We start from the raw sequence: 23702 nt of genomic DNA, 5'->3' as shown, positions 1-23702 counted from the left end.
AAGAGAGAAGGAGGGAAACATTGCAAACCATGGAAATAATCTAAGAGATTTGAGGGCATAAAAATCGAGAGGATGATGAACAATATAAAATCGTTTACACAGTGGGATCTAAATTACATATAGTATGGACTCTTAATTGCCAAGCGCTGGGAGGCACCATGGGTGTCATGGAATTTGGAGGTGGGGGGGGGGGGAGTCACTGGGAAAAGAGTAAGCAACACTCCAGGATCTGAGAAGACTCAGCAGCCAGGTCCTGGGTCATTCTGAGCCTGAGCACTCCCATCTCTTGCCCTACAATAGTATCCCAGACAGGAAGCACTTGACCTGTTTACAGGTCTTCAGGACTTGACTTGGGTCTCTTCCTGGCTCTACAGGAGACAGTGTCATCCAGAATGCGTCCAACAGTGGAGTGGGGCAAGCAGTCATTCAGATCGCCGCAGCCCTGGGCCTGAGGACCGTCAATGTGGTCCGAGACAGGTGCGTGGGGGGGCCTGATCCCAGTGCACGAGACTTAGGCCTTTCCACCCAGCATCCCTGCAAGCGCCCCTGTGTCCACCAGATGGCGCCCGTGCACAAGCAGCCCGCAGACCGATCCTTCAGCCGCCGGAAAGGAGGCCCACTTGGCCTCTGGCTATAGGATGAGTGAATATCCCAAATGTAAAAGGAGAGCAGGAAGGAGCTGAAGCCGGCCCTTGCTGAGCAGCTGAGAGTTTTTGTGTCTGTGATAACCTCGTGATTTCAAGGCCACGCTTCGTATTTGGGAATCTGTTAAGCTATGTTTGTTATTCCTTCTGTAACCTGTCTGACCCGGGGCCCTTTCTCCCCTTGCATCTGTGTGGCACTTGAGCTGTACTAAATATGGATGTGAAGGAGATGGGGCAGGTTTGTCATCTGTGTTACAGTGAGGAAACAAGGTTCAGAGAAAGGAAGCCATTTGCTCAGGAAGACCCAGCAAGTCAGTAATAGACTTAGTTCCCTGCCTTGTTCTCTTCCCATCGTGCCATCCAGTTTCCTTAAGCCTCACTGTCAACAAACGTGGCTATATCTGTGGTGGAAGTCCAGTCTCTGGGGGAGAGTTGACACTCGCTTCCCTTCCCTATTCCCTCAGTTGTGTGAACAAAAATCAGCCTGTTTGCCCTGGCCAAAGAGGCTCAGAGCCACCCCTGGGCTGGAGTATGTTTGCACAACACCCTGAAGAGCCCCTTGAAAAGAGGAGGAGAAAGGAAATGAAGTTTGTCATTTCAGTAGACAAAATCAGGAAGTGAAATGACTTCTCCCTGGGCCAGATGGTTTCTAGCACCTTTGAGCTGGCAAGGACTGTGGAAATCACCCTGTATTGCCAGTGAGGAAACCGAGGCCAAGAGGTGTTGGAGTGTGATGAAATCCGGTAGCCAGCCCCTGCGTAGGGCCTGGCTTACCCTCAATCCCAGCTTCCCACAAAGAGAAACTCATGTTCTCACAGCCATAGCACAGGAGTCCTAGGAGTCTCTGGGAGAGAAAGGCAGCAGGAGTGACTAAGGGCTGTGGATTGTGCTTGGTTTCTAGGCCTGACATCCAGAAGCTGACTGACAGACTGAAGAGTCTAGGGGCCGAGCATGTTCTCACAGAAGAGGAGCTAAGGAAGCCTGAAATGAAAAATGTCTTTAAGGTATGTAGGCTGAGGGGCATTGTGCCTTCATTCCATGCTCCTCTCCCTGGAAAAAGTTGACCTGATAGAAAAGCTGGGACTGGCCCCGTCACTTCTCTCCACATCCTCCCTTCATCTCTTTGTGGAAGGACAAAACCCATTCCCTCAGCCAGGGGACGGCATGCATCAAGTGCCCAGATGCTGTGAGGGAGGCGGTAGAGACAGACGAAGTCCAAGAAACCCTGGATTATTTGTGCTTTTGAATATTTTTAGCAGGCCACATCAGCCCATGCAGTTAGTGTGAGGCTCAGAGCTGGGAGAGGACCTGAGGAAACTGAGCCACAGAGAAGGAAGAGAAAGAAAGAAGTACGTCTCTGAAGCCCTTTCTTTATTGTATCTGATAATCCCCACCAAAGGTCAACAAAGCAGGTGCTCTCTCTTTTCTAGATGAGAAAACCAAGTCTCCAAAGAGATAAAGGATTTCGCCAAAGCCACACAGTTATAAGTGGAGTCAGGGCTGGCCCCAGGTCTCTCTGAACTCACAGCCTCTTAACCTTCTAGAACCTCCACCCCCCAGCATACCTAACAGGTGACCAAACTTCAGCCTCTTTCTCCTGAACCCAGGAGGGACCAAACGCACACACCCCCTGGAGAACACCTGCCTCTTAAGAACATTTCCGGAGCGGCAGATCAGCACCTCTAACTCAAACTGAGCTGTGAGCACAGAGAAGAAGTACACTTGGGGGACCTAGAGTCCTTCGAAAAGGAATGTACGTGCCCTCTGTCTGTCCTTTCCTAGAGAGGAGAGAAGTTTTGAACAAAATTCCAGAACGTAACAGGATTAAGCTGATAAAGCAAAGGTCCTTGCAGAGCAGAGTGTGAAGGCAACACTATCCCATTTTCCTTCACTGCCCCCCACCCCCGACACAGCACCTGTGGAAAGGAAGTGCTGTTTGTGGCAAGCTCTAGACCCCACGAGTAAGGGGGCACCTGGCGGGTTCTGTCGGTAGAGCATGCAACTCTCAGTCTCAGGGTCGTGAGCTCAAGCCCCACACTAGGCATGGAGTCTACTTAAAAAAAAGAAAGAAAAAGGGGCGCCTGGGTGGCTCAGTCAGTTGAGTGACCGACTTCGGCTCAGGTCATGATCTCGCGGTTTGTGAGTTCGAGCCCCGCGTTGGGCTCTGTGCTGACAGCTCGGAGCCTGGAGCCTGCTTCGGATTCTGTGTCTCCCTCTCTCTGCCCCTTCCCCACTCATGCTCTGTCTCTCTCTGTCTCAGAAATAAATAAACATAAAAAAAATTTTTTTTAAAGAAAGAAATCCCTCACATACAGTGGTAGCTCCCTCACTACAGGTTCCTTATTTTCCAGGACATGCCCCAGCCCCGACTTGCTCTCAACTGTGTTGGCGGTAAAAGCGCCACAGAGCTGCTGCGACACTTAGCGTAAGTCCCTTGGCCCTGCAAGTCTTGTTGGCCCAAGCTCTCCGGGCTTGTAGCTGGGAGGACTGGCAAGTGACCCAATCCCAGTGGGCAACGCAAGCCAAGCCAGGTCAGCATAACCCTGGGTAGGAAATGGATCGCCATCATTTCCTGGTTATCCAGGCACTTCCTTTCTCAGCCTGTTCCTTTATAGGTGACCGACAGACCCAGCCGCTTTGTTTTTCCAAGGGACCCCAGAAGTAGATGGCTAAGCTTTCTGTGATAGGGGAACAGTTAAGGATTCATAACCTAGGGGCCTTTTCAAAAGTCACTTAGTCCTAGCTTGTTAGCTTTTAAATTTTTTATTAGCTTTTAAAAATAGATTCTAATTTTAGAGGTAACGTTATTGCTATTACAAAGCATTTTGAAAGCATGTAAAAGTACAAAGGATGGGGCACACCTGGCTGGCTCAGTCGGTGGAGGGTGCAATTCTTGATCTCAAGGTTGTGAGTTTGAGCCCCATGTGGGGTGTGGAGATTACTTAAAAAATAAAATCTTCCCCCAAAAAGGACAAAGGAAAAATTAAGCAGGAAAGTTAGCTATCATCCCACCACCAAGGGGGATAAGCATTGTTGACAATATTAACAGTGGGTGTCCTTCCATTCTTTTTGCCATTAATATAAAGTCCCTGGGGCGCCCGGGTGGCTCAGTCGGTTAAGCGTCTGACTTTAGCTCAGGTCATGATCTCAAGGTCTGTGAGTTCGAGCCCCGCGTCAGGCTCCGTGCTGACAGCTCAGAGCCTGGAGCCTGCTTCGGATTCTGTGTCTCCCTCTCTCTCTGCCCCTCTACCACTCGTGCTCTGCCTGTCTCTCTCTCTCTTTCTCTCAAAAATAAATAAACATTTAAAAAATATATATAAAGTTCCTGAGCTGAGGAACTTTCCCACTAAAGCAAGAATCCCCTCAGCAACATTGGTTGACACATTCTTGCTAGCACTCACTAGCTAAGGGACACAGAGATGGCTCAGGCACTGAAGGAACTCTCTAGAACTCCTAGGCTAGATGGGGAGATGGGTCATGTGGTCAGAGAGCTGTGATAGTGATCGCTGAGTATTCGCCTGTGCACCAGACTCTGTGCAGAGTGCTTGACTTACCCCGCCCCCCTCCGCAACCACCAAAGGGGGGGATACTCTGCCCATCCCCGTTGATACAAGGCCCAGAGAGGGTAATTACCTTGCCCAAAGTCTAGGAAGTGGAAGAGCCAGGCTTAACCCCAAGTTCTCGTGACTCCTGCGTCCACCCCTCCTGCCCTACTTCGGCAGCCTCAAGGGCAGCCCATGACGCCCGCAGCACTCGCTGTAGGAGGAAGCCTTGAGCAGTAGTTACAGATGTAGGCGCTGGAGTCAGAAAGTCCCAGCTCTGCCACTTACTAGCTGTGGGCCTGTGAAAAGTTAGGCAATACATAAAAGATCCAGGCCTCAGTCTCCTCGTGTGTACAGTGGGGGGATAGAAACCCTTTCTGCCTCAGAAGGGTCGTCTGAAGACACTGAGGTGATGCACAAATCGCCATACAGACAGAGGTGGGCTTCGTTTTCCCCGCTGTAAAATGAGAGCAATAAAAGTGCTCCCTGGGGGTCCCAGGGACGACTCACCACATCAGTGCACATGGAAATGCTCAGACCTGGCCCCAGCACCTAAAAAACGCCCAGTAAACGTCAGCTATTCAGATTAGAACAAGTGCGGAGGCTGTGGGGAGTTGGGGGGGAGGGCTTGATCCCAGAAAGGAGCTACTTTCTGGGACAAGTGTCAGGCGAAGGGAACTTAAGACCAAACTGCCCACAAACCTCATGGACAAAGAGTTACGTGCCTCACACAGCAACAGCTTCCGCTTTGTAGTTCACAAAGCACCACGTCCACACCCGCCATCATCCTTGACCAGCAGACTCCTAAAAGCCAGGGAGTGGGGAAGGGAACACAGGTTAAATGGAGCACAGAAGTCCGAGCTTATTAGTCTTTAAAAATCATTTGAGCCTCTCCCCTGTTGGACTGCTGGGGCAGGTGTGGGTGTCAGACAGCAGGTCCTGGCAAGACCCCTCCTGCAGCGACGCAATTGCCCACTGCCCTCCCTCTCCCCACCCACACTGTTCCTTATCTGTATGGCCATCTCACCTCACGGATCCTCAGGTGAGTCCGGACAGACGGAGGGCAGAGGTCTGCACTGCACCAGTGTCTGCACTGCCCAAGGCCACACATCTAGGAGTGGAGGGGAGCCAGGTCTTGAGCTCTTCTCAGTAGAGCGTGCTTCTTTGTAACACTTCATCCAAGCCCGGCTGGGTGGTTAGATCGGTGGGTTCCCAACCCTGGCTAAACATCATGTCATCTGGCAACGTGTTTGTTGGTTGACTTTAATACAGGTTCTTGCTTCCTGATACGTTAGGTCTGGGTCGAGCCTAGGAATCTGTAGTTTTTGAAACATTCCCAAGGATTCTGAGATCAAGGTTCAGAAACCAGGCTTGGAGGGGCGCCTGAGTGGCTCAGTCAGTTAGTTAAGCATCTGACTTTGGCTCAGGTCATGATCTCACGGTTCGTGAGTTCAGGCCCCGCGTCAGGCTGTGTGCTGATGGCTCACAACCTGGAACCTGCTTTGGATTCTGTGTCTCCCTCTTTCCCTGCCCCTCCCTCCCTCTCTCTCTTCCCACCCTCTCTTTCTCTTTTTTTCTCTCTCAAAAATAAATATTTAAAAAATTTTTTTTTTTTTAACAAAACCAGGGTGGGAATAGAAGTGTTCCGGCAGGTTTGAGAAGAGCTCTATCTCTGTCTCTACCCACTCTATTCTCTCTGGTCTCTTCAGGCCTGGGGGAACCATGGTGACCTACGGGGGAATGGCCAAGCAGCCTGTCATAGCCTCTGTGGTAAGCTGGTGAGGGAGGCAGACCTGGACACCACAGTTGTCCAAACCCACATGGTGCCCTTGTCCTTGGGCAGGAGGGTGGGGGTGGGCGGGTCTGTACTTTAGGCATCACTCGAAGTGCTTGCCCTCAGAGCCCAGTACGTCCTTGTTGTGTCCACAGAGCCAGCTCATTTTTAAGGATCTCAAACTTCGAGGCTTTTGGTTATCCCAGTGGAAGAAGGACCACAGTCCAGGTGAGTGGATGATGGCCCCATTGCGGACGGTCGCATGAGAGGGCAGTGCCTACTGCAGAAGTGACCAGCCGTTCTGAGCTCTGGAGAGGTGGTTGGCTCCCCAGCACCACGGCAGTTTAAAGGAAAATATTCTCTAGCCACAGCCGCAGCCAGCAAATAGGTATTGGGGGAAAGTGGGCTAGTCCTAGGGGGTGGCGGCACTGAGCAAGGCAGACACTGTCCTGTCCTGAGCAGCTGCCAGTGGGGAAAACTGCCATGGAAGACAGCCACGTAAAGGGAGTAAATTCTGGAGCCGGCCCACCTGGGTTCAAATCCTGCTCCCACCATTACTAGTGATAGGTTCTGCCTGGCCTAACCCTGGGGTCTGCACAAGTTATTTCCACCTCAGTTTGGATATCATAGTTGCCTAGACGTCGTTAGCCCTGTGTGGTAGAGGAGGAAACTGAGGTTCAAAGTGGTTAGGTAGCTTGTCCAGTCGCCCCACCTAGGGAGTGGTGCAGCCACGGTGTGAACTACTCTCTTCGAGTCCAGAACCTGAGCCAGTACACTGCTCTTCCTCTTCTGGAGGGCTGGCTGCCCAGAAGGTGACCCCTCGAGCTGAGACTGAAGAATCACATGGAGTCGCCCCGATGCAGGGGAGGAGAGTGGTGGCGTCAGTGGCGTACTTCAGGCCGGAAAAGTAGCCCATGCAAAAGCCCATTGCGGAGGGTGGGAGCCTGGCCAGATAGGTTGCGACCAGATTATGACAGGCCTTGCAAACCTTAAGGAGCTCAGACTCTACCTGAAAGGCAAGTGAAGATCCACCGAAGCGCTTTCAACAGGGGGCGTGATTAGAGTTGAATGTTGCATGATTTGATGTCTATGAAAAAACATTTGTCAGCCTAAGCCAAGACCATATTGCCACTTCCCATCTTCCTGGGCCATACTGGGGGCAGGCCCTAAGAGGGGATGTTCGGGACCTCTCACCTCGTAGGGTTCTAAGGGAGCCCTGGGCTCTCAGGGAAAGCTCCTTTCCCTGAGCAAAGCCCGTATGTTCCACTCCAGCTGGCCCGTCAGGCACACCCACCCCTCCCTGTGCCTCTTCTAGCTGCCTCTTCTAGCTGACTCAAAGTAATCCTGCCCCTCCTGCCATTCAGGACTCCCAGTCACATCCCAGTCAGGTTCTGTGGGTCTGCGCCCTCGTAGCCACCACTCTGCCTGCCCATCAGCTCCTGGGGCCGCTCCCCGTCTCCTCTGTCCTACCCCGCCGGGGACCGGTTTGCCTCCACAGCCTCCCTATCCATGGCCAAGCCTGGGCTCTCGGGCTTTCCTGGAGTTCAGCGCCAGCTCCTGCCACTGGGGGTGGCCCACGGTCTGTCTTGCCGCTGTTTCCACGTCTGACTTCCTCCAACCTCCCACAGCCCAGTTCAAGGAGCTGATCCTCACACTGTGCAGTCTCATCAGCCGAGGCCAGCTCACGGCCCCTGCCTGCTCCGAGGTCCCACTGCAGGACTACCAGCGTGCCTTGGAAGCCTCAATGCAGCCCTTCGTGTCTTCAAAGCAGATTCTGACCATGTGCTAATCGCATAGGAGCCAGAGTGAGGTGGGAGGGAAGACGGATCGGTAGGACTGGTTTCGGGCCCCTCGGTCAGGGCCCTCAGCTTTCCCCAGGCTGCCCTCTGACTAGGGGGGTTGTGAAGCCAGCCAGGGCCAGCCCCTGGGTATCTAATAAAGTCTGAACTTCCTAAAAACAGACACACGCAAAACCAACAGAAGTCATCCCTGTCGAGAAGAACCCTCAGTTGTGCACCTGCCATTCCAGCATTAAGAAGCCCCCTTGCCCATCCTCCAACTTGTCCTCCAGCGATGATTTCCTGACCACCCTGAAAGCAAAGTGAGGGTGGGGACTGGCAGGTACAAAAGCCAGTAGGATGCAGTCTCCACCCCCAGGCTGTCCCAGAGGAATAGAAAGGAAGGTTTGACTCATTCTGGGTGGTGCGGGGCTCCGTGTGGGATGGGAGGAGGATCAGCTACCTGAGAGGGTGAATGCCAGGCTAAGGAGCCAAGGAGTCGGGGTCTCAGGTGGCTGGACCACCCTCCTGGAATGTCTGTCCTAACTGGGGAAATAGTTGTTACACCAGTGCTTCTCAACCTGAAGTCATTTTACCCCCAAGGACGTTTGACAGTGTCTGGAGACGTTTTCAGTCATAATTGACAGGGTGCGATCGGCATCTAGTGGGTAGAGATCAGTGATGCTGCTCAGATAGCATCTGGTGCACAGAACAGCCTTCCTCAACAGAATGATCCAGCCCAAGATGTCCATAGTGCCACTGTTGAGAAACCCTGAATTAAGCTAACAGTCCCACAATCACTGCCCTGGTGATTTCAAGTGCTAAAGAAGATGCATGCGAAGTGCTATGATGGCATAACTGAGGTCTTGTCCTAGGCCTGGAGTCAGGGGAGCCTTCCTGACATGAAAGTGGGTTCTGAAAATGAGTAGCTTTATTCAGAGAAAGAGAAGAGTTTGACATCATGTGACTTTTTGTGTTTCCCTTATGATCCACTCACCCTGATGGAAAAAAACTAGAGACTCGGGAATGTTCCCTGGTCACCGGGCCTACTTTCTCTTAGCTCAAGAGCCTCTTTCAAGGAGTATTTACTAGATACCCAGTGTGTGCCTGAGGCTAGGGATGCCTGTGAGGGGGCGGAGGCAGGGGCTGGCCCTCTGGCTGCTTAGCCTAGTGCAGGGGACCAACCTTCCCAGCATACTAATGAGGCCTCTGACAGAGGTGTCCAGAGGGCCCTGGAGACACGGCAACTCTGCCTGAGGGTTGAAGGAAGCCTTCGTGGAAGAAGTGTCGTCCACAGCATATGGTGAAAGCCAAGCAAGAAAACGTGCATCCAGCAGAACCAGCAGCACATGCACAAGCCTGCTTCTGCTGCCTGAGGTTGGAGAGTGTGAGGGCTGAGGTGGGAGCTGTGGGTACAGGTCAGAGCAGGAAGGTTCGAGAATTCAGGACTTACCCTTCAGAACTGGCGAGGCACAGAGGGGTTTTCAGCAGCAGAGTGATATGGGAAAACTGGCTCAGAAGACCAGAGGGCACCCAGGCTTATCACAGACACGTACATAGGCCCCTGACCTAATGCTCTTGCCTTTGGGAGCATCTTGTGTGTCCTCTGGAGAAAAGGACTTGGCTTCAGCCCAGAGCTGGGGAAGGTCTGCACGTGTCCTCTTGATAAGAGTTGCTACCTTGTGCACGTAGGCTCAGGATCAGCCCCAGCTTGCCCAAGTCCCTCCTGTCCCCTGTCTTCTGTCCTTGAAAAAAACGCCTGAGAGGGTGGAGGAGGCTGCCCAAAGGCTACAGGAATGAACGGTTAGAATTACGTTCTTCAGGAGGAGTCCACAGTGTTGGGTTAGGGGAATGATGAGCCTGCAGCCATGGAGAGGGGGCAGCCCCTGGTACAGACTCAGAGGAGATAGACACGATGGAGGAAGGTTCCTAACACTATGGTTAGAGACCCTGTGGAGGGCCGTGCAAAACATCCTAAGAACAGTATCTCTAGGGGTCTGGAGGTGACATTTGGTTGTGCTTTATTTTCTTTATTTTTATTTTTTTAAATGTTTCTTTTTGAGAGAAAGAAAGAGCATAAGCAGGGGAAGGGCAGAGAGAGACACACACACACACACAGAATCTGAAGCAGGCCCCAGGCTCTAAGCTGTCAGCACAGAGCCTGACGCGGGGCTCGAACTCACGAACTGCAAGATCATGACCTGAGCCGAAGTCAGACACTTACGCGACTGAGCCACCCAGCACCCCCGGGCTGTGCTTTAAAGGATGATTATAGTTTTCTCAGAGAAGGGAGACATGCCTTCTAGACTAAGGGACCAGATTAAGCAAAATATATTATGGAGGCAGGGCATTTATGTTAGAATCTTGTCATTTCCCCCCAAATATCCGTTCGCTTCCTAAGAACACGTGATTTTTACATAGGCACATGGTAGCCTGGAATAAATAGCTTTCCTGCCTTCCTTGCAGCAGACAAGGTCCATCCCTTGTGATGCAAGCAGAAGTGGTAGGTGTTGATTTCTTAAGAACCTCTTTAACATATAGCCAGCATCCAGCCTGTACCTGTTTCTTCCCCTTCCATCTTCCTCCTGGCTGGCACACAGACCTGATTCCTGGAATTTGTACAGCCGTCTTTGATCATGTTAAGAATGGGTCACTGACAAGATCCAAGAAGCCTGGGTTCCTGGCACCCAGAAGCCCCAGCTGCCCACCTCAGGATTTGTTTTACATGAGAAGCCTCTGTGTTATTTAATTTTGTAGAATTTGGGCTGTCTCTGAAGCTAACCATAAGTGATAACGTATTCTATGATTCAATTTATATTGGAATTAATCAAGCTGAAGCTGAAAAACTGAATTGCGGCTGTCTGTGATTCCCCACTAAGGAATTTGAACTTTAGCCTGTGGGCAATAGGGAACAAAAGATTTCTGAGCCAGAAGATGAGAACTGTGCTTTGGGAAAACAATTCCTCTGGCAGCAGTTTGGGGGACAGTTGGGAGAAGGGAGGCACTAAACGAAGAGAGAAAGTCAGAAATTCCCAGGCTTCTGAATTTCAGACAAGTAAAATCCGCAGAAGTTTCAAAGGCCGGCGTGAGGATTACCAACGTCTAGGAGGCCAGCAGAGAAAGGAGACTGTGACAAGACCGTGGCAAAAGAGGGTCTGACTTCAACTGGATCATCTCTTCCATATTCTACAAGTATAGGAGGCTGTTTTTCATTTTCATGCTGTGGAGTTGGGACAGCTCTGTTGGCCCACTAAATAAACAAAATCCTTTCTAAATGGCTGGGGGAGGAACCTTTGGCTCCAGGAGACTAAAAGAAGACGAACAGGCATTACCTCCTAAACCAAAAAGCTTGGGCACACCTGACGCCCTGAGGCTTCATGACTGTGGTGCTCCCTGTTTGTTGTCTTCTGGGAGCATCCACCCTGCCACCACCTACAGCCATTGACATAATATTGACTGCTTTGTGTCTTGGGAGATGAGATAGATAAGCCTGCTTTCCTCAGGGAAAGACGTGAGGCCCAGAAGAAAAAGGTTCTTGGATTCATCTGAGTGTCGCAGGCACGCATGTCCTTGCCCCTGAAAGCTCCTGGCTGCATCTGCCAGCCTCATGCTTCTTGGTAGGCACCATGCCCTGGGTAAGACACTGGGCCCATCCAGAGCAGCTGGAAATGGTAGAGAAGAGAGACTTAGGCCTGGCACAATATCTGCCTGCATTTGCAGGCAGGAAAATCCAGGAACATGGCAGAGGTAAGGGGATGTTCGCACTCCCTGAAAGAAAAGAAGGCTTTCCCTGTGCCCTTAACCCTTTGCAGTGTATAAACCCTTTCACCCACATCTCCATTTGATTTTTGCAACTTCCCTCTATCATTGAGATTTTAATATCATAACTTTACAGAAGAGGAAGATGCCAAGCAAGGTGAAGTGAATTGCTCAAGGTCACACAGCAGGCAGCAGATCTGACACTAGGAGCCAGGTCCCCTGATCCTGTCTGGTCCCTATACCAGTCCTGATTTTTTTGGCTCCAGTGATCATTAACATGTCAATCAGAAAAGAGTTCAAATTTCCCTGAGTCTGTATCTCATGGAGAGGCAGGAAAAAAGGGGAATCAGGAGGCTGTTAAAGTAGTTCCGGTAAGAGATCATTCATTTGTTCATTTAGTAACTGTTTTGAATGCCCATATGTGAAAAGCATTGTCATGGGTGCTAGGGATACAGTAGGAGAGAGACAAAGAACTTGGCCCTGGATACCAGGGAGCTTACATCCTAGTGGAGAAAGACCATGAACAAGTGAATAAACAAGGTAATTGCAGAGTATGGTAGGTGCTGTGAAAAAATCAAATAGAATACAGTGGTATCCTAGTGATGGGATACTTGAGATAAGGTGGGCTGGGAAGGTCTGAGACCTGAATAAGGAGTCAACCATATTGCAGACAGAAGTAACAGCCCAGTTAAAAACCCTGATGTGTGAACAGTATGACAGGGCCTGAACTAGCCAGTGGGAGTTAAGTAGATGCATCTGGCAACATTTAGAAGGAAGAATCAACAGGATAGACTAGGTGTGGTGGTTGCAGGTTGAACTTTATTTAGCACTTTGCTGGATGGAGGGTGTCACTGCCTGAGTTAGGGAACTCTGGAGGAGGAAGAGGGTTTAGAGACTGGCATTTCCCCTCTGCCAGGGCTGTCTTTCCCATCTGTATTAACAGGCTGATCAGACTATAAGACCACCAAGGTTAGTACCAGTTCTTAAGAATATTATGATCCTTACACAACCAGATTCCAAATGGATCAAAGATTGCAATATAAGTCCTGAAAATAGCATAATAAACCATGAGAGGTTGTTTTTGTTTTTGTTTTAAACCTGAGTGAGAAAAACCACCACACAAAATCCAGAATCAAAGAAAAATAAAGGATGGATAAATTGCCTCCATAAATACCTTCTGTTTCTGCATAGCAGAAGACACTCTGGGCAAATTCAAAAGTCAAACTCGGAAAAAATATTTCCAATTCATCTAACAAAGAGCTGATTTCCCTAATATATAGTGAGCTCTTATGAATCCATAAATAAAAAGGGGGGAAAATGTAAGCAGACACAGAAAGGAAAGTCTAAGTGTCTCTTAAAGATATGAAATGAGGCTCACTCCACTCAAGATAACTGCAAATTACACTACCCCGACATAGTGTTTTTCAGCTATCAGATTGACAAAGATCATAAAATTTGATAACATGGTGTTGATGATGAGATGGAGAAACAGGTACTTATGGAAGAGAATTGAGCAATATCTATCAAAACTACACTTGCCCACACCCTTTGACCCAACTGTCATACTTCTAGGATACATCCTACCTATATGTATATACAAAGTTACTCATTACGGCAGGTGTAAATAACATGGTTTGAACCTATCTCAAAATCCTTCATTGCTGCACTTAGTCAATTACTGTGTATAATGGTATTTTATAAGCCATAAAAACGGTCCCGAGGAAGCTCCTTTTGTACTGATGGAATGATTTTCAAAATACAGTTAAGTGCAAAACTGTACATAGAGTACACTACTATTGCTTTATTTGTGTGAAGTACCTCCCAAAGAACGTTTAGGAAACTGATTACATTGTTTGCTTGGGGAGTGGGAAACTAGGCGGCCAGAGGACGGAGATGATAAGATTTTTCGCCGTATTACGTGAACCAGTTAATGAATTATCCTTTCAAAATACAATTTTACAAATAAATAAAAACAGCAAACAAAACTTCTTTGTGGTTCTAGGGAAATTGGGTTCGTGAGAAGGGAACCAATATTTATTGGTTCCTACCACGTTCCAGATACTGTCCCAAGCAGTACCCTCTTCCCTATATACTGCCGGATTTAGTTACCCAGGTCGTCCAATTGAAATGGGAAAAATTAATTTTACAATAGAAAATAAGTTAAATTGGCCAAGTAATTTAGTCAGTGTCAAGCCTAATTTAGCTCCAAAACTCCAGCCTTCTCCGCTTTCCACACTGCTCTTTAAATTGTCCTATTTTTAAAAAATAATAGTGGTATTATTTATTGGGCACTTGCGATGTGCTGGGAACAGTACGAAGTGCTTGACGTATTCTCATGTATAACTCGCTAGTCAACTCTGGAAGGTTGGAATTGCTATTCCCTTTGCAGGGAGAAGACCAACGAGACTCAGAGAAGTGGCGCGTAACCGGCCCAAGGTCACGGATACAAAGACGGTTAGAAGCCGGACTTAACGCCAAAGCTCCTGCTCCGAAGTCGAAACCACTCCCGGTTCAAAGGACAAAAGCAGGAACGCTTGCAGGGCGGGAGGAGCCTCAGGCACTTCCGGGGGAGAAGCGAAGCCACCCGGCTGCGGAAGGCGGCGCAGGCTCAGCCACAGCGAGCTCGCGAGAGGACGTGCCGGGAGGCGGGCACCGTCCGCCCCGCCTGCGCCGCCTGTCGATCATCTGGCCCTGCCTCACGCTGGAGCGCCCATGGGCAAGCCCCGCCCCCACTCCTGGCCGGGCGGGAAGCGAACGCGTGCTCCCTCCCGTTACCCTCCGCCTGCGGGGAGGGCGGGGAAGGCGGGAGGCGCGCGCTCGCGTGCTGCGTGCTCGCGTACGTCGCTAGGGTTCGGCTGCGTCCGTCCCGCCGCTCGCCCGTTGCCGCCGCCGCCGCCGTCGCCGCGCTCTCGCTTCGCCGGCCGCCGCCTAAGGGGGGCTGGGGCCGGGCCAAGCTGCCGCCACTGTTGCCGGAATGCCGCGGGTGTACATCGGCCGCCTGAGCTACCAGGCCCGGGAGCGCGATGTGGAGCGCTTCTTTAAGGGCTACGGGAAGATCCTGGAGGTGGATCTGAAGAACGGGTGAGGAGGGCAGAAGAGGGATCGGCCGGGTGGGCACAGGGCCCCGGCGGTGGCGGGGAGGCGGCGGGGACGGGAGAGCGACGCCTGCCCGGCGCGGAGCTACTACCGGCCTGCTCCGGCTCCGCCATAGTCGCGGCGCCTCGGGGGCGCGGGTAGGCCCTGGTTCCCACTGCGCCTGCGCGGGTGGGGGTGGTGGAGGGATAATGGGAATGATGGTGATGATCTGAGTGGGACGGGGAGAAGGAAAACCCGAGTGGGACTGGGACTCCAGGAGGGAGGGTACGGCTCCAAGGCCCCGAGGAGGCCTGGGTTTTTCCTTCCCGGGCCCCGCCAGCGGGGCCTGGTTCGTCTCCGTTTAGAGACCGACCTTTCCCGCTCTCAGAGCTGCTGGAAATAAACAAACAGGATTTCCTGCTCCCTTTTCACCTCTTGCCCAGTGTAGTAGATCAGACGGTCACCACGCATCTTTCCCGGGGACAGGAGCTCTGGAGGGAGGCCCCTTTTTTGACTTGCATGTGTCACACTTTTTTGGGCGGGAGACTCGGGTTTGAGTGAGTAGTCTAGTGACAGTTTCGAAAGTATCGTCTTGCCTTACTGAAAGCCTTGGCGATCTCTCTACAAGAGTAAATTAAAGTCGTCATTCGTTATCTTTAAAACTCCGTACAGAGTTTCCATGGTGTGGTTTCCGTTCCACAACTTGCCAAAAAAAAAAAAAAAAATACTTTGTCGTTGTAGAATTTGATAGAGAATCGTGGCCACCCTGGCTAGTATCTGCGTCAACTAGTTAATGAGACAGATTCACAGCTCGAAATTGCTAACCGACTGCCTCCCCGGGTATGGTCTGTTCTGTTCTTTTCCCGTTCTACTTCTGCAAAGCAGGGCCAGCAGGGGCTACACGTTTCAGGGAAAACAGATGAGTCCTGCTTGAAGAAGATGTTGAAAGAGGAAAACTATGAGAACCAGGGAACGTTAGGTAGGACTTGAAAGCCATGGATATAAAAATTAAAAGGAGTATTTTTAAAATACTTAAAAGGAGTATTTAAAATTAAAAGGGGAGTATTTTAGGGCTAAACCTTGAGAGTAGGGGGAGCATTTTAGGGCTAAACCTTGAGTTTTGAAGGAACTTTTGGCTTGTTAAAAAATAAAAGACCTTTGCAACAGGTCTGGTATGGCTACAGGTTACTCCCCATTGTAATACTAGCAGCTCACACTTAAGTTATGAAAAATACCTAAGTATGAGTTGCGCATTTGAGACAAATTGGTAGCTTCCATATACTCATATTGTTGATTAGGTTTTAAAAGTAATTTCAGGATGATGCTTTGGAAGAATCATCATCTTACTAAAGAGAATGTCCTGGATGAAAGTGTTTATTATGGGGTCGACTGGCTGGCTCAGCCCCTGGAGTATACGACTGTAAAAGGCTTAGGAAATTACTCATTCGGGACCTAGAGAAATTTGTTTCTTAAGAAATTTACTAAGTAAAGTGAGTTTTTGTTGTTACTATGATACATATATGAAAGATCAAGTTAAAATGCCCAGTTTTCTTCAGAGACCAACTAAGTTGACAGAGTAACCAAATTCTGTGGGGAAAGCATGGTTTTTGAAGCCAGACAGACTTGGGTCAAATCCTAGCTTCACCACTTAACTATCTGTGGGCAGGTTACTTCCATGACTCTAAATTTTCCCATCCACACAGAAAAGGAACATTAGAGATAATTGTAATGCGTTTGGCTTGTAGCTGTAAACGGTAACTGTAATCAAATGGATTTGACTGTGAGCATTTGGAGACAGGTTAAGTGTTTGATGATGTGAAGCGCATTTGGTGAGATCTGTTTTCTAAAGTCACTCAAGTGATAGCAGGAAATTATGTTGATGTTAATGGTAAAGTAGTTAATGGAGCAAATCCGTTGATAACCCACCAACAAGATACCTGCTGCTGTGCTAAATGGATTGGAGAGAAAGCAGAAAAACACCTCTGCTCCCGAGTAAATTGTTGATGGTTATGGCATGTACACTTTGAGTTAAGAAATGCTTGCTCTCACTTTAAACTCAAGTAAAACTTGCGATGGTGTGTTTGAAGAGATTTGTTTGAAATAGTCTTTGAAGAATGAATTGAGTGGGGCTTCAAATAAAGTGGGAATAATGTATGTCATAACCAGTGGTGAGGAGGTTGTCCTATTAGGAACACTTGAGAAATAATGAGTAACCAAGCTTGGATTGAGTCTCATGAAGGATCTAGAAATGTTAACGACATAAACCAGAAACATCAACCACAAAATTTTACACTGAGCATCCAAAATCCTGGATAGGAATTGAACGGCTCTGGAGGGAGTAATTGAGCAATCTGTGAAATGGTAAGATACAAGAAAGGACAGATCCTTGCAGAACTCTAAATACCTGGATCTCTTTTGGGGAACTGTTCCCTTTTTACGGTTCTGCTAAACCATGATCTGTGTGAAACCTGTGATGGAAAGTGAAGGTTGAGGAACGGGAAATCATTTCAGGGATTCAAAGGCAGGTATGACAAACGGGCTCACCTGGAAGCATTCGGGGACTCCCTTCAGAGGAAAGCGACTGCTGAGCAGAGGACCAATGGTGTGGATGTATTTCAAGCAAGAACTGACTGGACTAGATTGCGAAAGCACACAGGAGTCTAAAAGGAACAAAAAGAAGGATGGCATAATTTAGCAACATGCGTGAGCCTATGGTTCTGGACGCTAAGGTAGCAGGTCTCCCTGAGTAGCAGTTTTTAACATACATGGATTGTAATTATTAGTAATTGAAATGCTAAAGCAGATTTTGGCAGGATAGGATTTTGATAAATTGCTGAGGAGTTCGAATTTGTAGAAGTGAGATATATCAATAGACAGGTAAGTTCAGAATTAAACAGGCATAAAGTACTGGCATATGAGGAGCCAGATGAGCTCTCCAAAGGAAACTCAGTGACCAGGAGAGGATTTTATGGATCCTCATGGAATTTTAAGAAGTATGTATGCAAGGGGTGCCTGGGTGGTTCAGTCAGTTGAGCGTCCGACTTCAGCTCAGGTCATGATCTCACCACTAGTGAGTTTGAGCCCCGAGTTGGGCTCTGTGCTGACAGCTCAGAGCCCGGAGCCTGTTTCCGATTCCGTGTCTCCCTCTCTGCCCCTCCCCTGCTCATGCTCGCTCGCTCGCTCGCTTGCTCGCTCGCTCGCTCTGTCATTCTCTCTCTCAAAAATTGAAAAAAACATTTTAAAAAAAGGTATATATACAATAATAGTTCATGGCCCACCTTTTTATTATTCCAGGCAACTGTAATCTAGATTGCCTTTATTTTAGAGAACTCCTAGAAAAGTGGTTCAGTTTGCCAACCACAAACGTGATGTAGATCTCCAGGACCATATAGACCACTCCAGATCCCCTAGGGGTCTCCTACATTCATACCTGCCACACCAACTCCAGCAAGAGCCACTGTGGGACCAAGGGTCAAGAAAACAACGATGTTAGCACTACCTGTCTATAGCTTTCCACCTCTGGTAACTTTTTGCTGCCTCTGATTGTGAATTCTGTGGGCTTGCTTTTTTATTAATCACTTCACGTAAAGTGTAGAAGATTTTTTAATACAGTCGTTTCTCTTGCTACAAAATCTTGTGGTTTCAGTCATAGATTTTTAGATCTTAATTTTTCCATATCTTAGTTAATAAATTTAACTTGTCACACCCTAAGATTATCTTACTTGCCTAATAACTGGACAGGTAAACCTCCAAATCATTGAGGGTTTTCATTTTGTTTGTTTTATTTTTAGGTGGCTAAAGGAATGAATTAAAACCCTCCAGAAAAACTTGGCTATAATAAATTTCACAACTATGCTTCATATTACGGTGAAATTGTGAATAGCTGGAATTTTTAGGGGGTGTCTTGGTCCGTTTAATAGAAATTTCACAGTATATTAAATATTACCAGGAAGTTTTTGTTTTCTTCCTCCTTGAAAATTCCTTTAAGTAGAAGGTACCTTGCTTAATTTTTGTAATATGTTAAGACTCTTTCAGTGAGTCAAATCCTTGTGTTTGTCCCTGATCACTGTAGAGCATTGTTAGATTTTAGATATGGAAATGAATCCCTGCCAACCCCAGAATGTACGCAGGGATTTTCTCCCAGCCCTTGATGGGAGCTTGTTTTGTTTGGTTTCTTGTCTTTTCTTTTAAAAGGGCAATAGCAAAAATATATTAGGTTAATGTTCCCGGTATGGTTTCTGGTTAATTGAACTGTAGGAGATTATCTTCACCTGCCATCAAATAGCAGGTGCCATCAAATGCTTTATCATTTTTGTGATAACAGTACAACTTGTAGGTGCCGGGAGTGACAAAGAAAAAGCAGGCACTCTCCCTTTAAGGACCCACCACCTTTTTGTCCTCAGGCAGTTCTGCCCTCAAAGATGATGGCACATTTGAGGGGCACCTGGGTGGCGCAGTCGGTTAAGTGGCTGACTCTTGATTTCCACTCAGGTCATGATCTCATGGTTCACGGATCTGACAGTGTGGAGCCTGCTTGGGATTCTCTCTCTCCCTCTCTTTCTGACCTTCCCCTGCTTGTTCTCTCTCTCTCTAAAAATAAACAACATTAAAAAAATTTTTTAATAAATAGTGGCACATTTGAGACAACCTCTATCAGGTTAAGATAATTATCTTGTTTCATTTGTACCAAAAGTTTCTTATTACTTATAAATGAGTGTTGGATTTTGTCAGATTCTGCATCTAAGATAATTGTTTTATGTTTTCCTTTTAACCTGTTAATAATGGTATATTAAATTTCCAGAATTTTTTGATGCTGAACCATCCTGGAATTCTTGAGATAAACCCGACTGATTATGATGTGTAATTTTTTTATGATAGTAGTTTAATCAATTAATCTTTTATTCAGGATTTTTGCATCCATTTTAAATAATTCTATGGGTGACATACCCTAAAAGCACATGGTTAAAGTGTAAATAATAATAATAATGGCACATTTGAACTCTTATGGTCCAAGGCTTTGAACCTTTCTGTTAAGAAAATTAAGGCATTTGGGATGCCTGGGTGGCTCAGTTGGTTAAGCGTCTGGCTCTTGATTCCAGTTCAGGTCATGCATGATTTCACGGTTCGTGGGATCAAGCCCTGCATTGGGCCCTGTGCTGACATCACAGAGCCTGCTTTGGATTCATTGTCTGTCTGTCTGTCTGTCTGTCTCTCTCTCTCTCTCTCTCTCTCTCTCTCTCTCTCTCCCTCCCCCCCAAGAAAAAAAGAAAGAAAGAAAAGTAAGGCATTTGGTTCTAAATTAATTTTATGACTAAGAAGAGATTAAAACAGTTTTGTTTAAAGGAGCGCTTGAAGACTTTGTTTATACTTAGTTAAAATTAAAGACCCATTCTTAACTCTTAAAACATTTCAAAATAGCATGTATTTATTTCTGATTATAAAATGTTTACGTATTTATTGTAATTTTTTTTTTAAATACAGAGGACAAAAATAATCATCCAAAGATGACACTGTGTCCATTTTGAGACTTTGCCTTTTGTGACCCACACATGCATTTCTTTTGCTTCCCCATCTTTGTTACAAAGTCGGGGTCATACTGTACATCTATTTTGTAACCTTTCTGTTTCTACTTAATAGCCTGATCCTTTACCTTTGTCATTAAGTGTTCTCCTACAACTGCATTCTTAAGGGGTTCATAGTGTTCCCACATAAATGTTATTTAATGTACATAATTAAAACCATGTTGCAAGACATTTAGGTTGTCTTCAGTTTTTTGCTAATTTTATGCCTTATAGCACTGTGCTGAATATCCTTTATATAAATCTTGGGGTAGATTCCTGAGTGAACTTTGGGAGTCTGAGTGTTTACACATCTTTAAGATTTTTGCTACCTATTGAGTTCCATTACTCTCGAGACGAAGAGTGTTTGTATTTTCACCTGCTGTGTTGAGGCGTTCCTGTTTTTCTGATTTCTCAGCTACCCTTCATTATAAATTTTTTAGTATTAGGATTTTTTAATTAGAATGTTTAAAATTGTATATGAGGAAGTTATCTTGCAGCCTTTAAGCCTCATCCATTTAGCCTACCAAGCATAACAGATTCGAGAACTTTTTTAAAAATTTTTTTGACTGGTTAGAAATTAAATACAAAATCCTTTTAACATAAGGTCATATGTGCACTTTTATGTTCCACTTTTTCTGCCTAATTTATCTCATGTTATTTTTTCTGTTACATAAAAATCTTACATCATTTTAATGGCTGCAGAAAATTCATTGTATGGCTGAATCATGATTTACCCAACCATTCCTCTTAGGTCATCTCTAAATTCTGGCTGTTAAAAATAACGCTGTGATGGGTATCATGTGCATAAAACCTTGTATTTTTATCGTTCCTTGGGACAGATTCTATGAGATAAAATTCATGTGTCACAACAGGAAAGAATGTTTTCAGGGCTCTCAATGCATATGATGCCAAATAACTTTCAGAAGAGCTGTACCAGTTACCCTAGAACCAGCAGTGTATGACACCTGTCACGGCAGCCTCACCAGCATTGGGCACACGTGTTGTGTAAAATCCTTGCAAATTTAACAGGTACGAGTGGTCTCGTGTCTTAACTGAGAACTTTTTTCCTTAAGCCAGAAATCATGAGAAATGGGACTATGGATTAGGCAGCATTCTTTATTAGTAGTTATAACCATTGCAAATGTGACCACGTTGTTTTTATACTGAGGTCTCTTGTGGAAGACACTCAAGTATGCTATCTTTTATTTCTCCTGAAGACTTGGATCATTTTTTAATTTCTATCATTTTGAAAAATCAGTGCCAAAGGATAATACCATACTGCAATATTGACCAGATGCTGCTAGCCTCATTTCTCTGGCTTGAAACTTCCACCCTATGGTCCTGGTTTCCCAGTCAGTTTGTGATAAGAATAAACATTACTTTTATTATTTGGTCAAGTCATTTTAAGCCCCTGTTCCTCACTCTAATGTCTTGGTCCTCCCTTCCTCATTGAGGTATCATAGGAATAAAAGGGCCATGTGAAGTATTTGTCCCTTTTTTAAAAATAAGCATAGGAGGGACGCCTGGGTGGCTCAGTCAGTTAAGTGTCCGACTTTGGCTCAGGTCATGATCTCACAGTTCACCCGAGTTCAAGCCCCGTGACGGGCTTTGTGCCGACAGCTCAGAGCCTGGAGCCTGTTTCAGATTCTGTGTCTCCCTCTCTCTCTCTGCCCTTCCCCCCCCCTGCGCTCTGTCTCCATCTCTCTCTCTCTCTCTCTCTCTCTCTCTCTCTCTCTCTCTCTCTCAAAAATAAATAAACGTTTGGGGCACCTGTGTGGCTCAGTCGATTGAGCGTCTGGCTTTGGCTCAGGTCATGATCTCGCAGTTTGTAGGTTCGAATCCTGCATCAGTCTCTGTGCTGACAGCTCAGAGCCTGGAGCCTGCTTCGGATTCTTTGTCTCCCTCTCTGTCTTCCCCTTCCCTGTTCGCTCTCTGTCTCTCAAAAATAAATGTTAAAAATGTTTTTTAATAAAAAATGTTTAAAAATAATAATAAAATTTAAAATAACAAACATAGGATGTAGACTAGATAAAATGTGTTTTGGGTTCCCCATATTTCTAGATGTTTCCAAGTAACTTAAACAAAATTGTACTTTGAGCTTCTCTAAGAAACGTGCTCCTGGTATCTGAGAGGATACTATTGGAGGTGGTATTTATAAATTTGTAAGCTAACAGTAAAATTTCAAAACTTTAAAAAACAGCAGCAGCATGCGCTTGTGTGATTTATTTTTCAACTGCATATATCAAAGCACCTTACAAACAAGTGTTGTCCCTAGTTTGTATTGATGGGGAAACGGAGGCATGGGGCAACTAAGTGGCTGGCTCAAGGTTACAGAATGAGTTATTGACAACTGTGGAAACTGAAGCTCTTTCATGGGGCGCCTGGGTGGCGCAGTCGGTTGAGCGTCCGACTTCAGCCAGGTCACGATCTCGCGGTCCGTGAGTTCGAGCCCCGCGTCAGGCTCTGGGCTGGTGGCTCAGAGCCTGGAGCCTGTTTCCGATTCTGTGTTTCCCTCTCTCTCTGCCCCTCCCCCGTTCATGCTCTGTCTCTCTCTGTCCGAAAAATAAATAAATGTTGAAAAAAAAAATTAAAAAAAAAAAAAAGAAACTGAAGCCCTTTCTTATTCCCATGCCAGATACAGCATGAGCAGTGTCAGCCAAAGCTTCTCGTGCTGTTTCCTTCCAGATGGTTCAATCCTATTGTTCTGGCACTTGCTTGCGTTCAAGGTTGGGAAGGTAGTTTAGGTTCCACAGCCTGTTCAGTCTTTAGTCTTTCATCAGAGTCTTCAACAAGCTAAAAAGTTACTGCCAAAAATGAGACAGGTAGTACTGTTTTTTGACATTGGCCCTGGACAGAAACTGCTAGTGATAGGCTGCTCTTTGAAGAGCTGTAAGGTGATGTCAGCCTTGTCATGGCTGACTGGGGTAGGATTTGTGCAAGGAGACGCAGTTAAATGATCTCTGTCACAGTATCATTAGGGCTGTCTGATCTTGGAGGCACCTGAAGGCGAAGGATCGGGCTGTGCTCTGGATTTGTATGCCCATATTTTGAGGAAATGCCCTACATGACCCTTCCTGCGTGTTGAGATCAAAGTTTGGAGGTCTCGGGAACCACAAATGATACCTGAAGAAGCACCCAGACGACACTTGTTATCCCTCCACCAAGTCCCCCAGCCACGTCTGTAGGCCTGGATGCCAGGATGGAGGGGGCATTCGTAAACAGACCTCACAAACCCAGACGAAGCCGGGAGACCAAAGGAGGGAGGTGTGAATCCGGCCTTCAGGAATGGGAGAGGTGACCAGGAAACTCGGGCACAAGAGTCAGGAACCACAGAGCAGAAGCACTGACTTTGAGAAAAGTTATTTCATGTGGATGAAAAGAAGTTGTTGATCCCTTAATGTTAAAAGAACTTGAGAATTTTGTTAAAATACTAAATGAATTAAATGCCTGATTTCAAGGAAAGGGCATCCCTGAAAAATAGCATAGGAAGTGGCATCTTTAACCAAAAAGGAAAAGAAACTGGCTGCAACCCAGGGACTGTGGAGTGGTTATGAGGGATATGGGGACAG

General features: G+C 47.1%; 2 protein-coding genes across 5 annotated transcripts in view; both read left to right on the top strand.

Moving 5' to 3' along the window:
* MECR (mitochondrial trans-2-enoyl-CoA reductase) overlaps positions 1–14218 on the top strand; it is a 37694-nt gene extending 23476 nt beyond the window's left edge. For 2 of the 4 annotated variants that reach the window (XM_040467132.1, XM_040467155.1), the window contains exons 5-10: positions 375–477; positions 1546–1648; positions 2996–3069; positions 5896–5956; positions 6116–6188; positions 7589–7927. In XM_040467132.1, the coding sequence (XP_040323066.1) occupies positions 375–477; positions 1546–1648; positions 2996–3069; positions 5896–5956; positions 6116–6188; positions 7589–7749 (575 nt within the window). In that variant the 3' untranslated portion in view covers positions 7750–7927. Of the gene's footprint in view, positions 1–374; positions 478–1545; positions 1649–2995; positions 3070–5895; positions 5957–6115; positions 6189–6719; positions 7074–7588; positions 7928–13886 lie in introns of those variants that run through there. The other 2 variants (XM_040467146.1, XM_040467139.1) reach the window with 2 other exon arrangements.
* Positions 14219–14352: 134 nt separating this feature from the next.
* SRSF4 (serine and arginine rich splicing factor 4) overlaps positions 14353–23702 on the top strand; it is a 28465-nt gene continuing 19115 nt past the window's right edge. Inside the window, exon 1 of the mRNA XM_040467120.1 lies at positions 14353–14578. Within this exon, the coding sequence (XP_040323054.1) occupies positions 14472–14578 (107 nt within the window). The 5' untranslated portion in view covers positions 14353–14471. The remainder of the gene's footprint in view (positions 14579–23702) is intronic.

Source organism: Herpailurus yagouaroundi, unplaced genomic scaffold (assembly GCF_014898765.1).
Source record: "Herpailurus yagouaroundi ecotype Mexico unplaced genomic scaffold, PumYag 77, whole genome shotgun sequence".
Lineage (NCBI taxonomy): Eukaryota > Metazoa > Chordata > Mammalia > Carnivora > Felidae > Herpailurus > Herpailurus yagouaroundi.
Note: the sequence above shows the minus strand (reverse complement) of the source record. Positions and strands in the feature narration are given on the sequence as shown.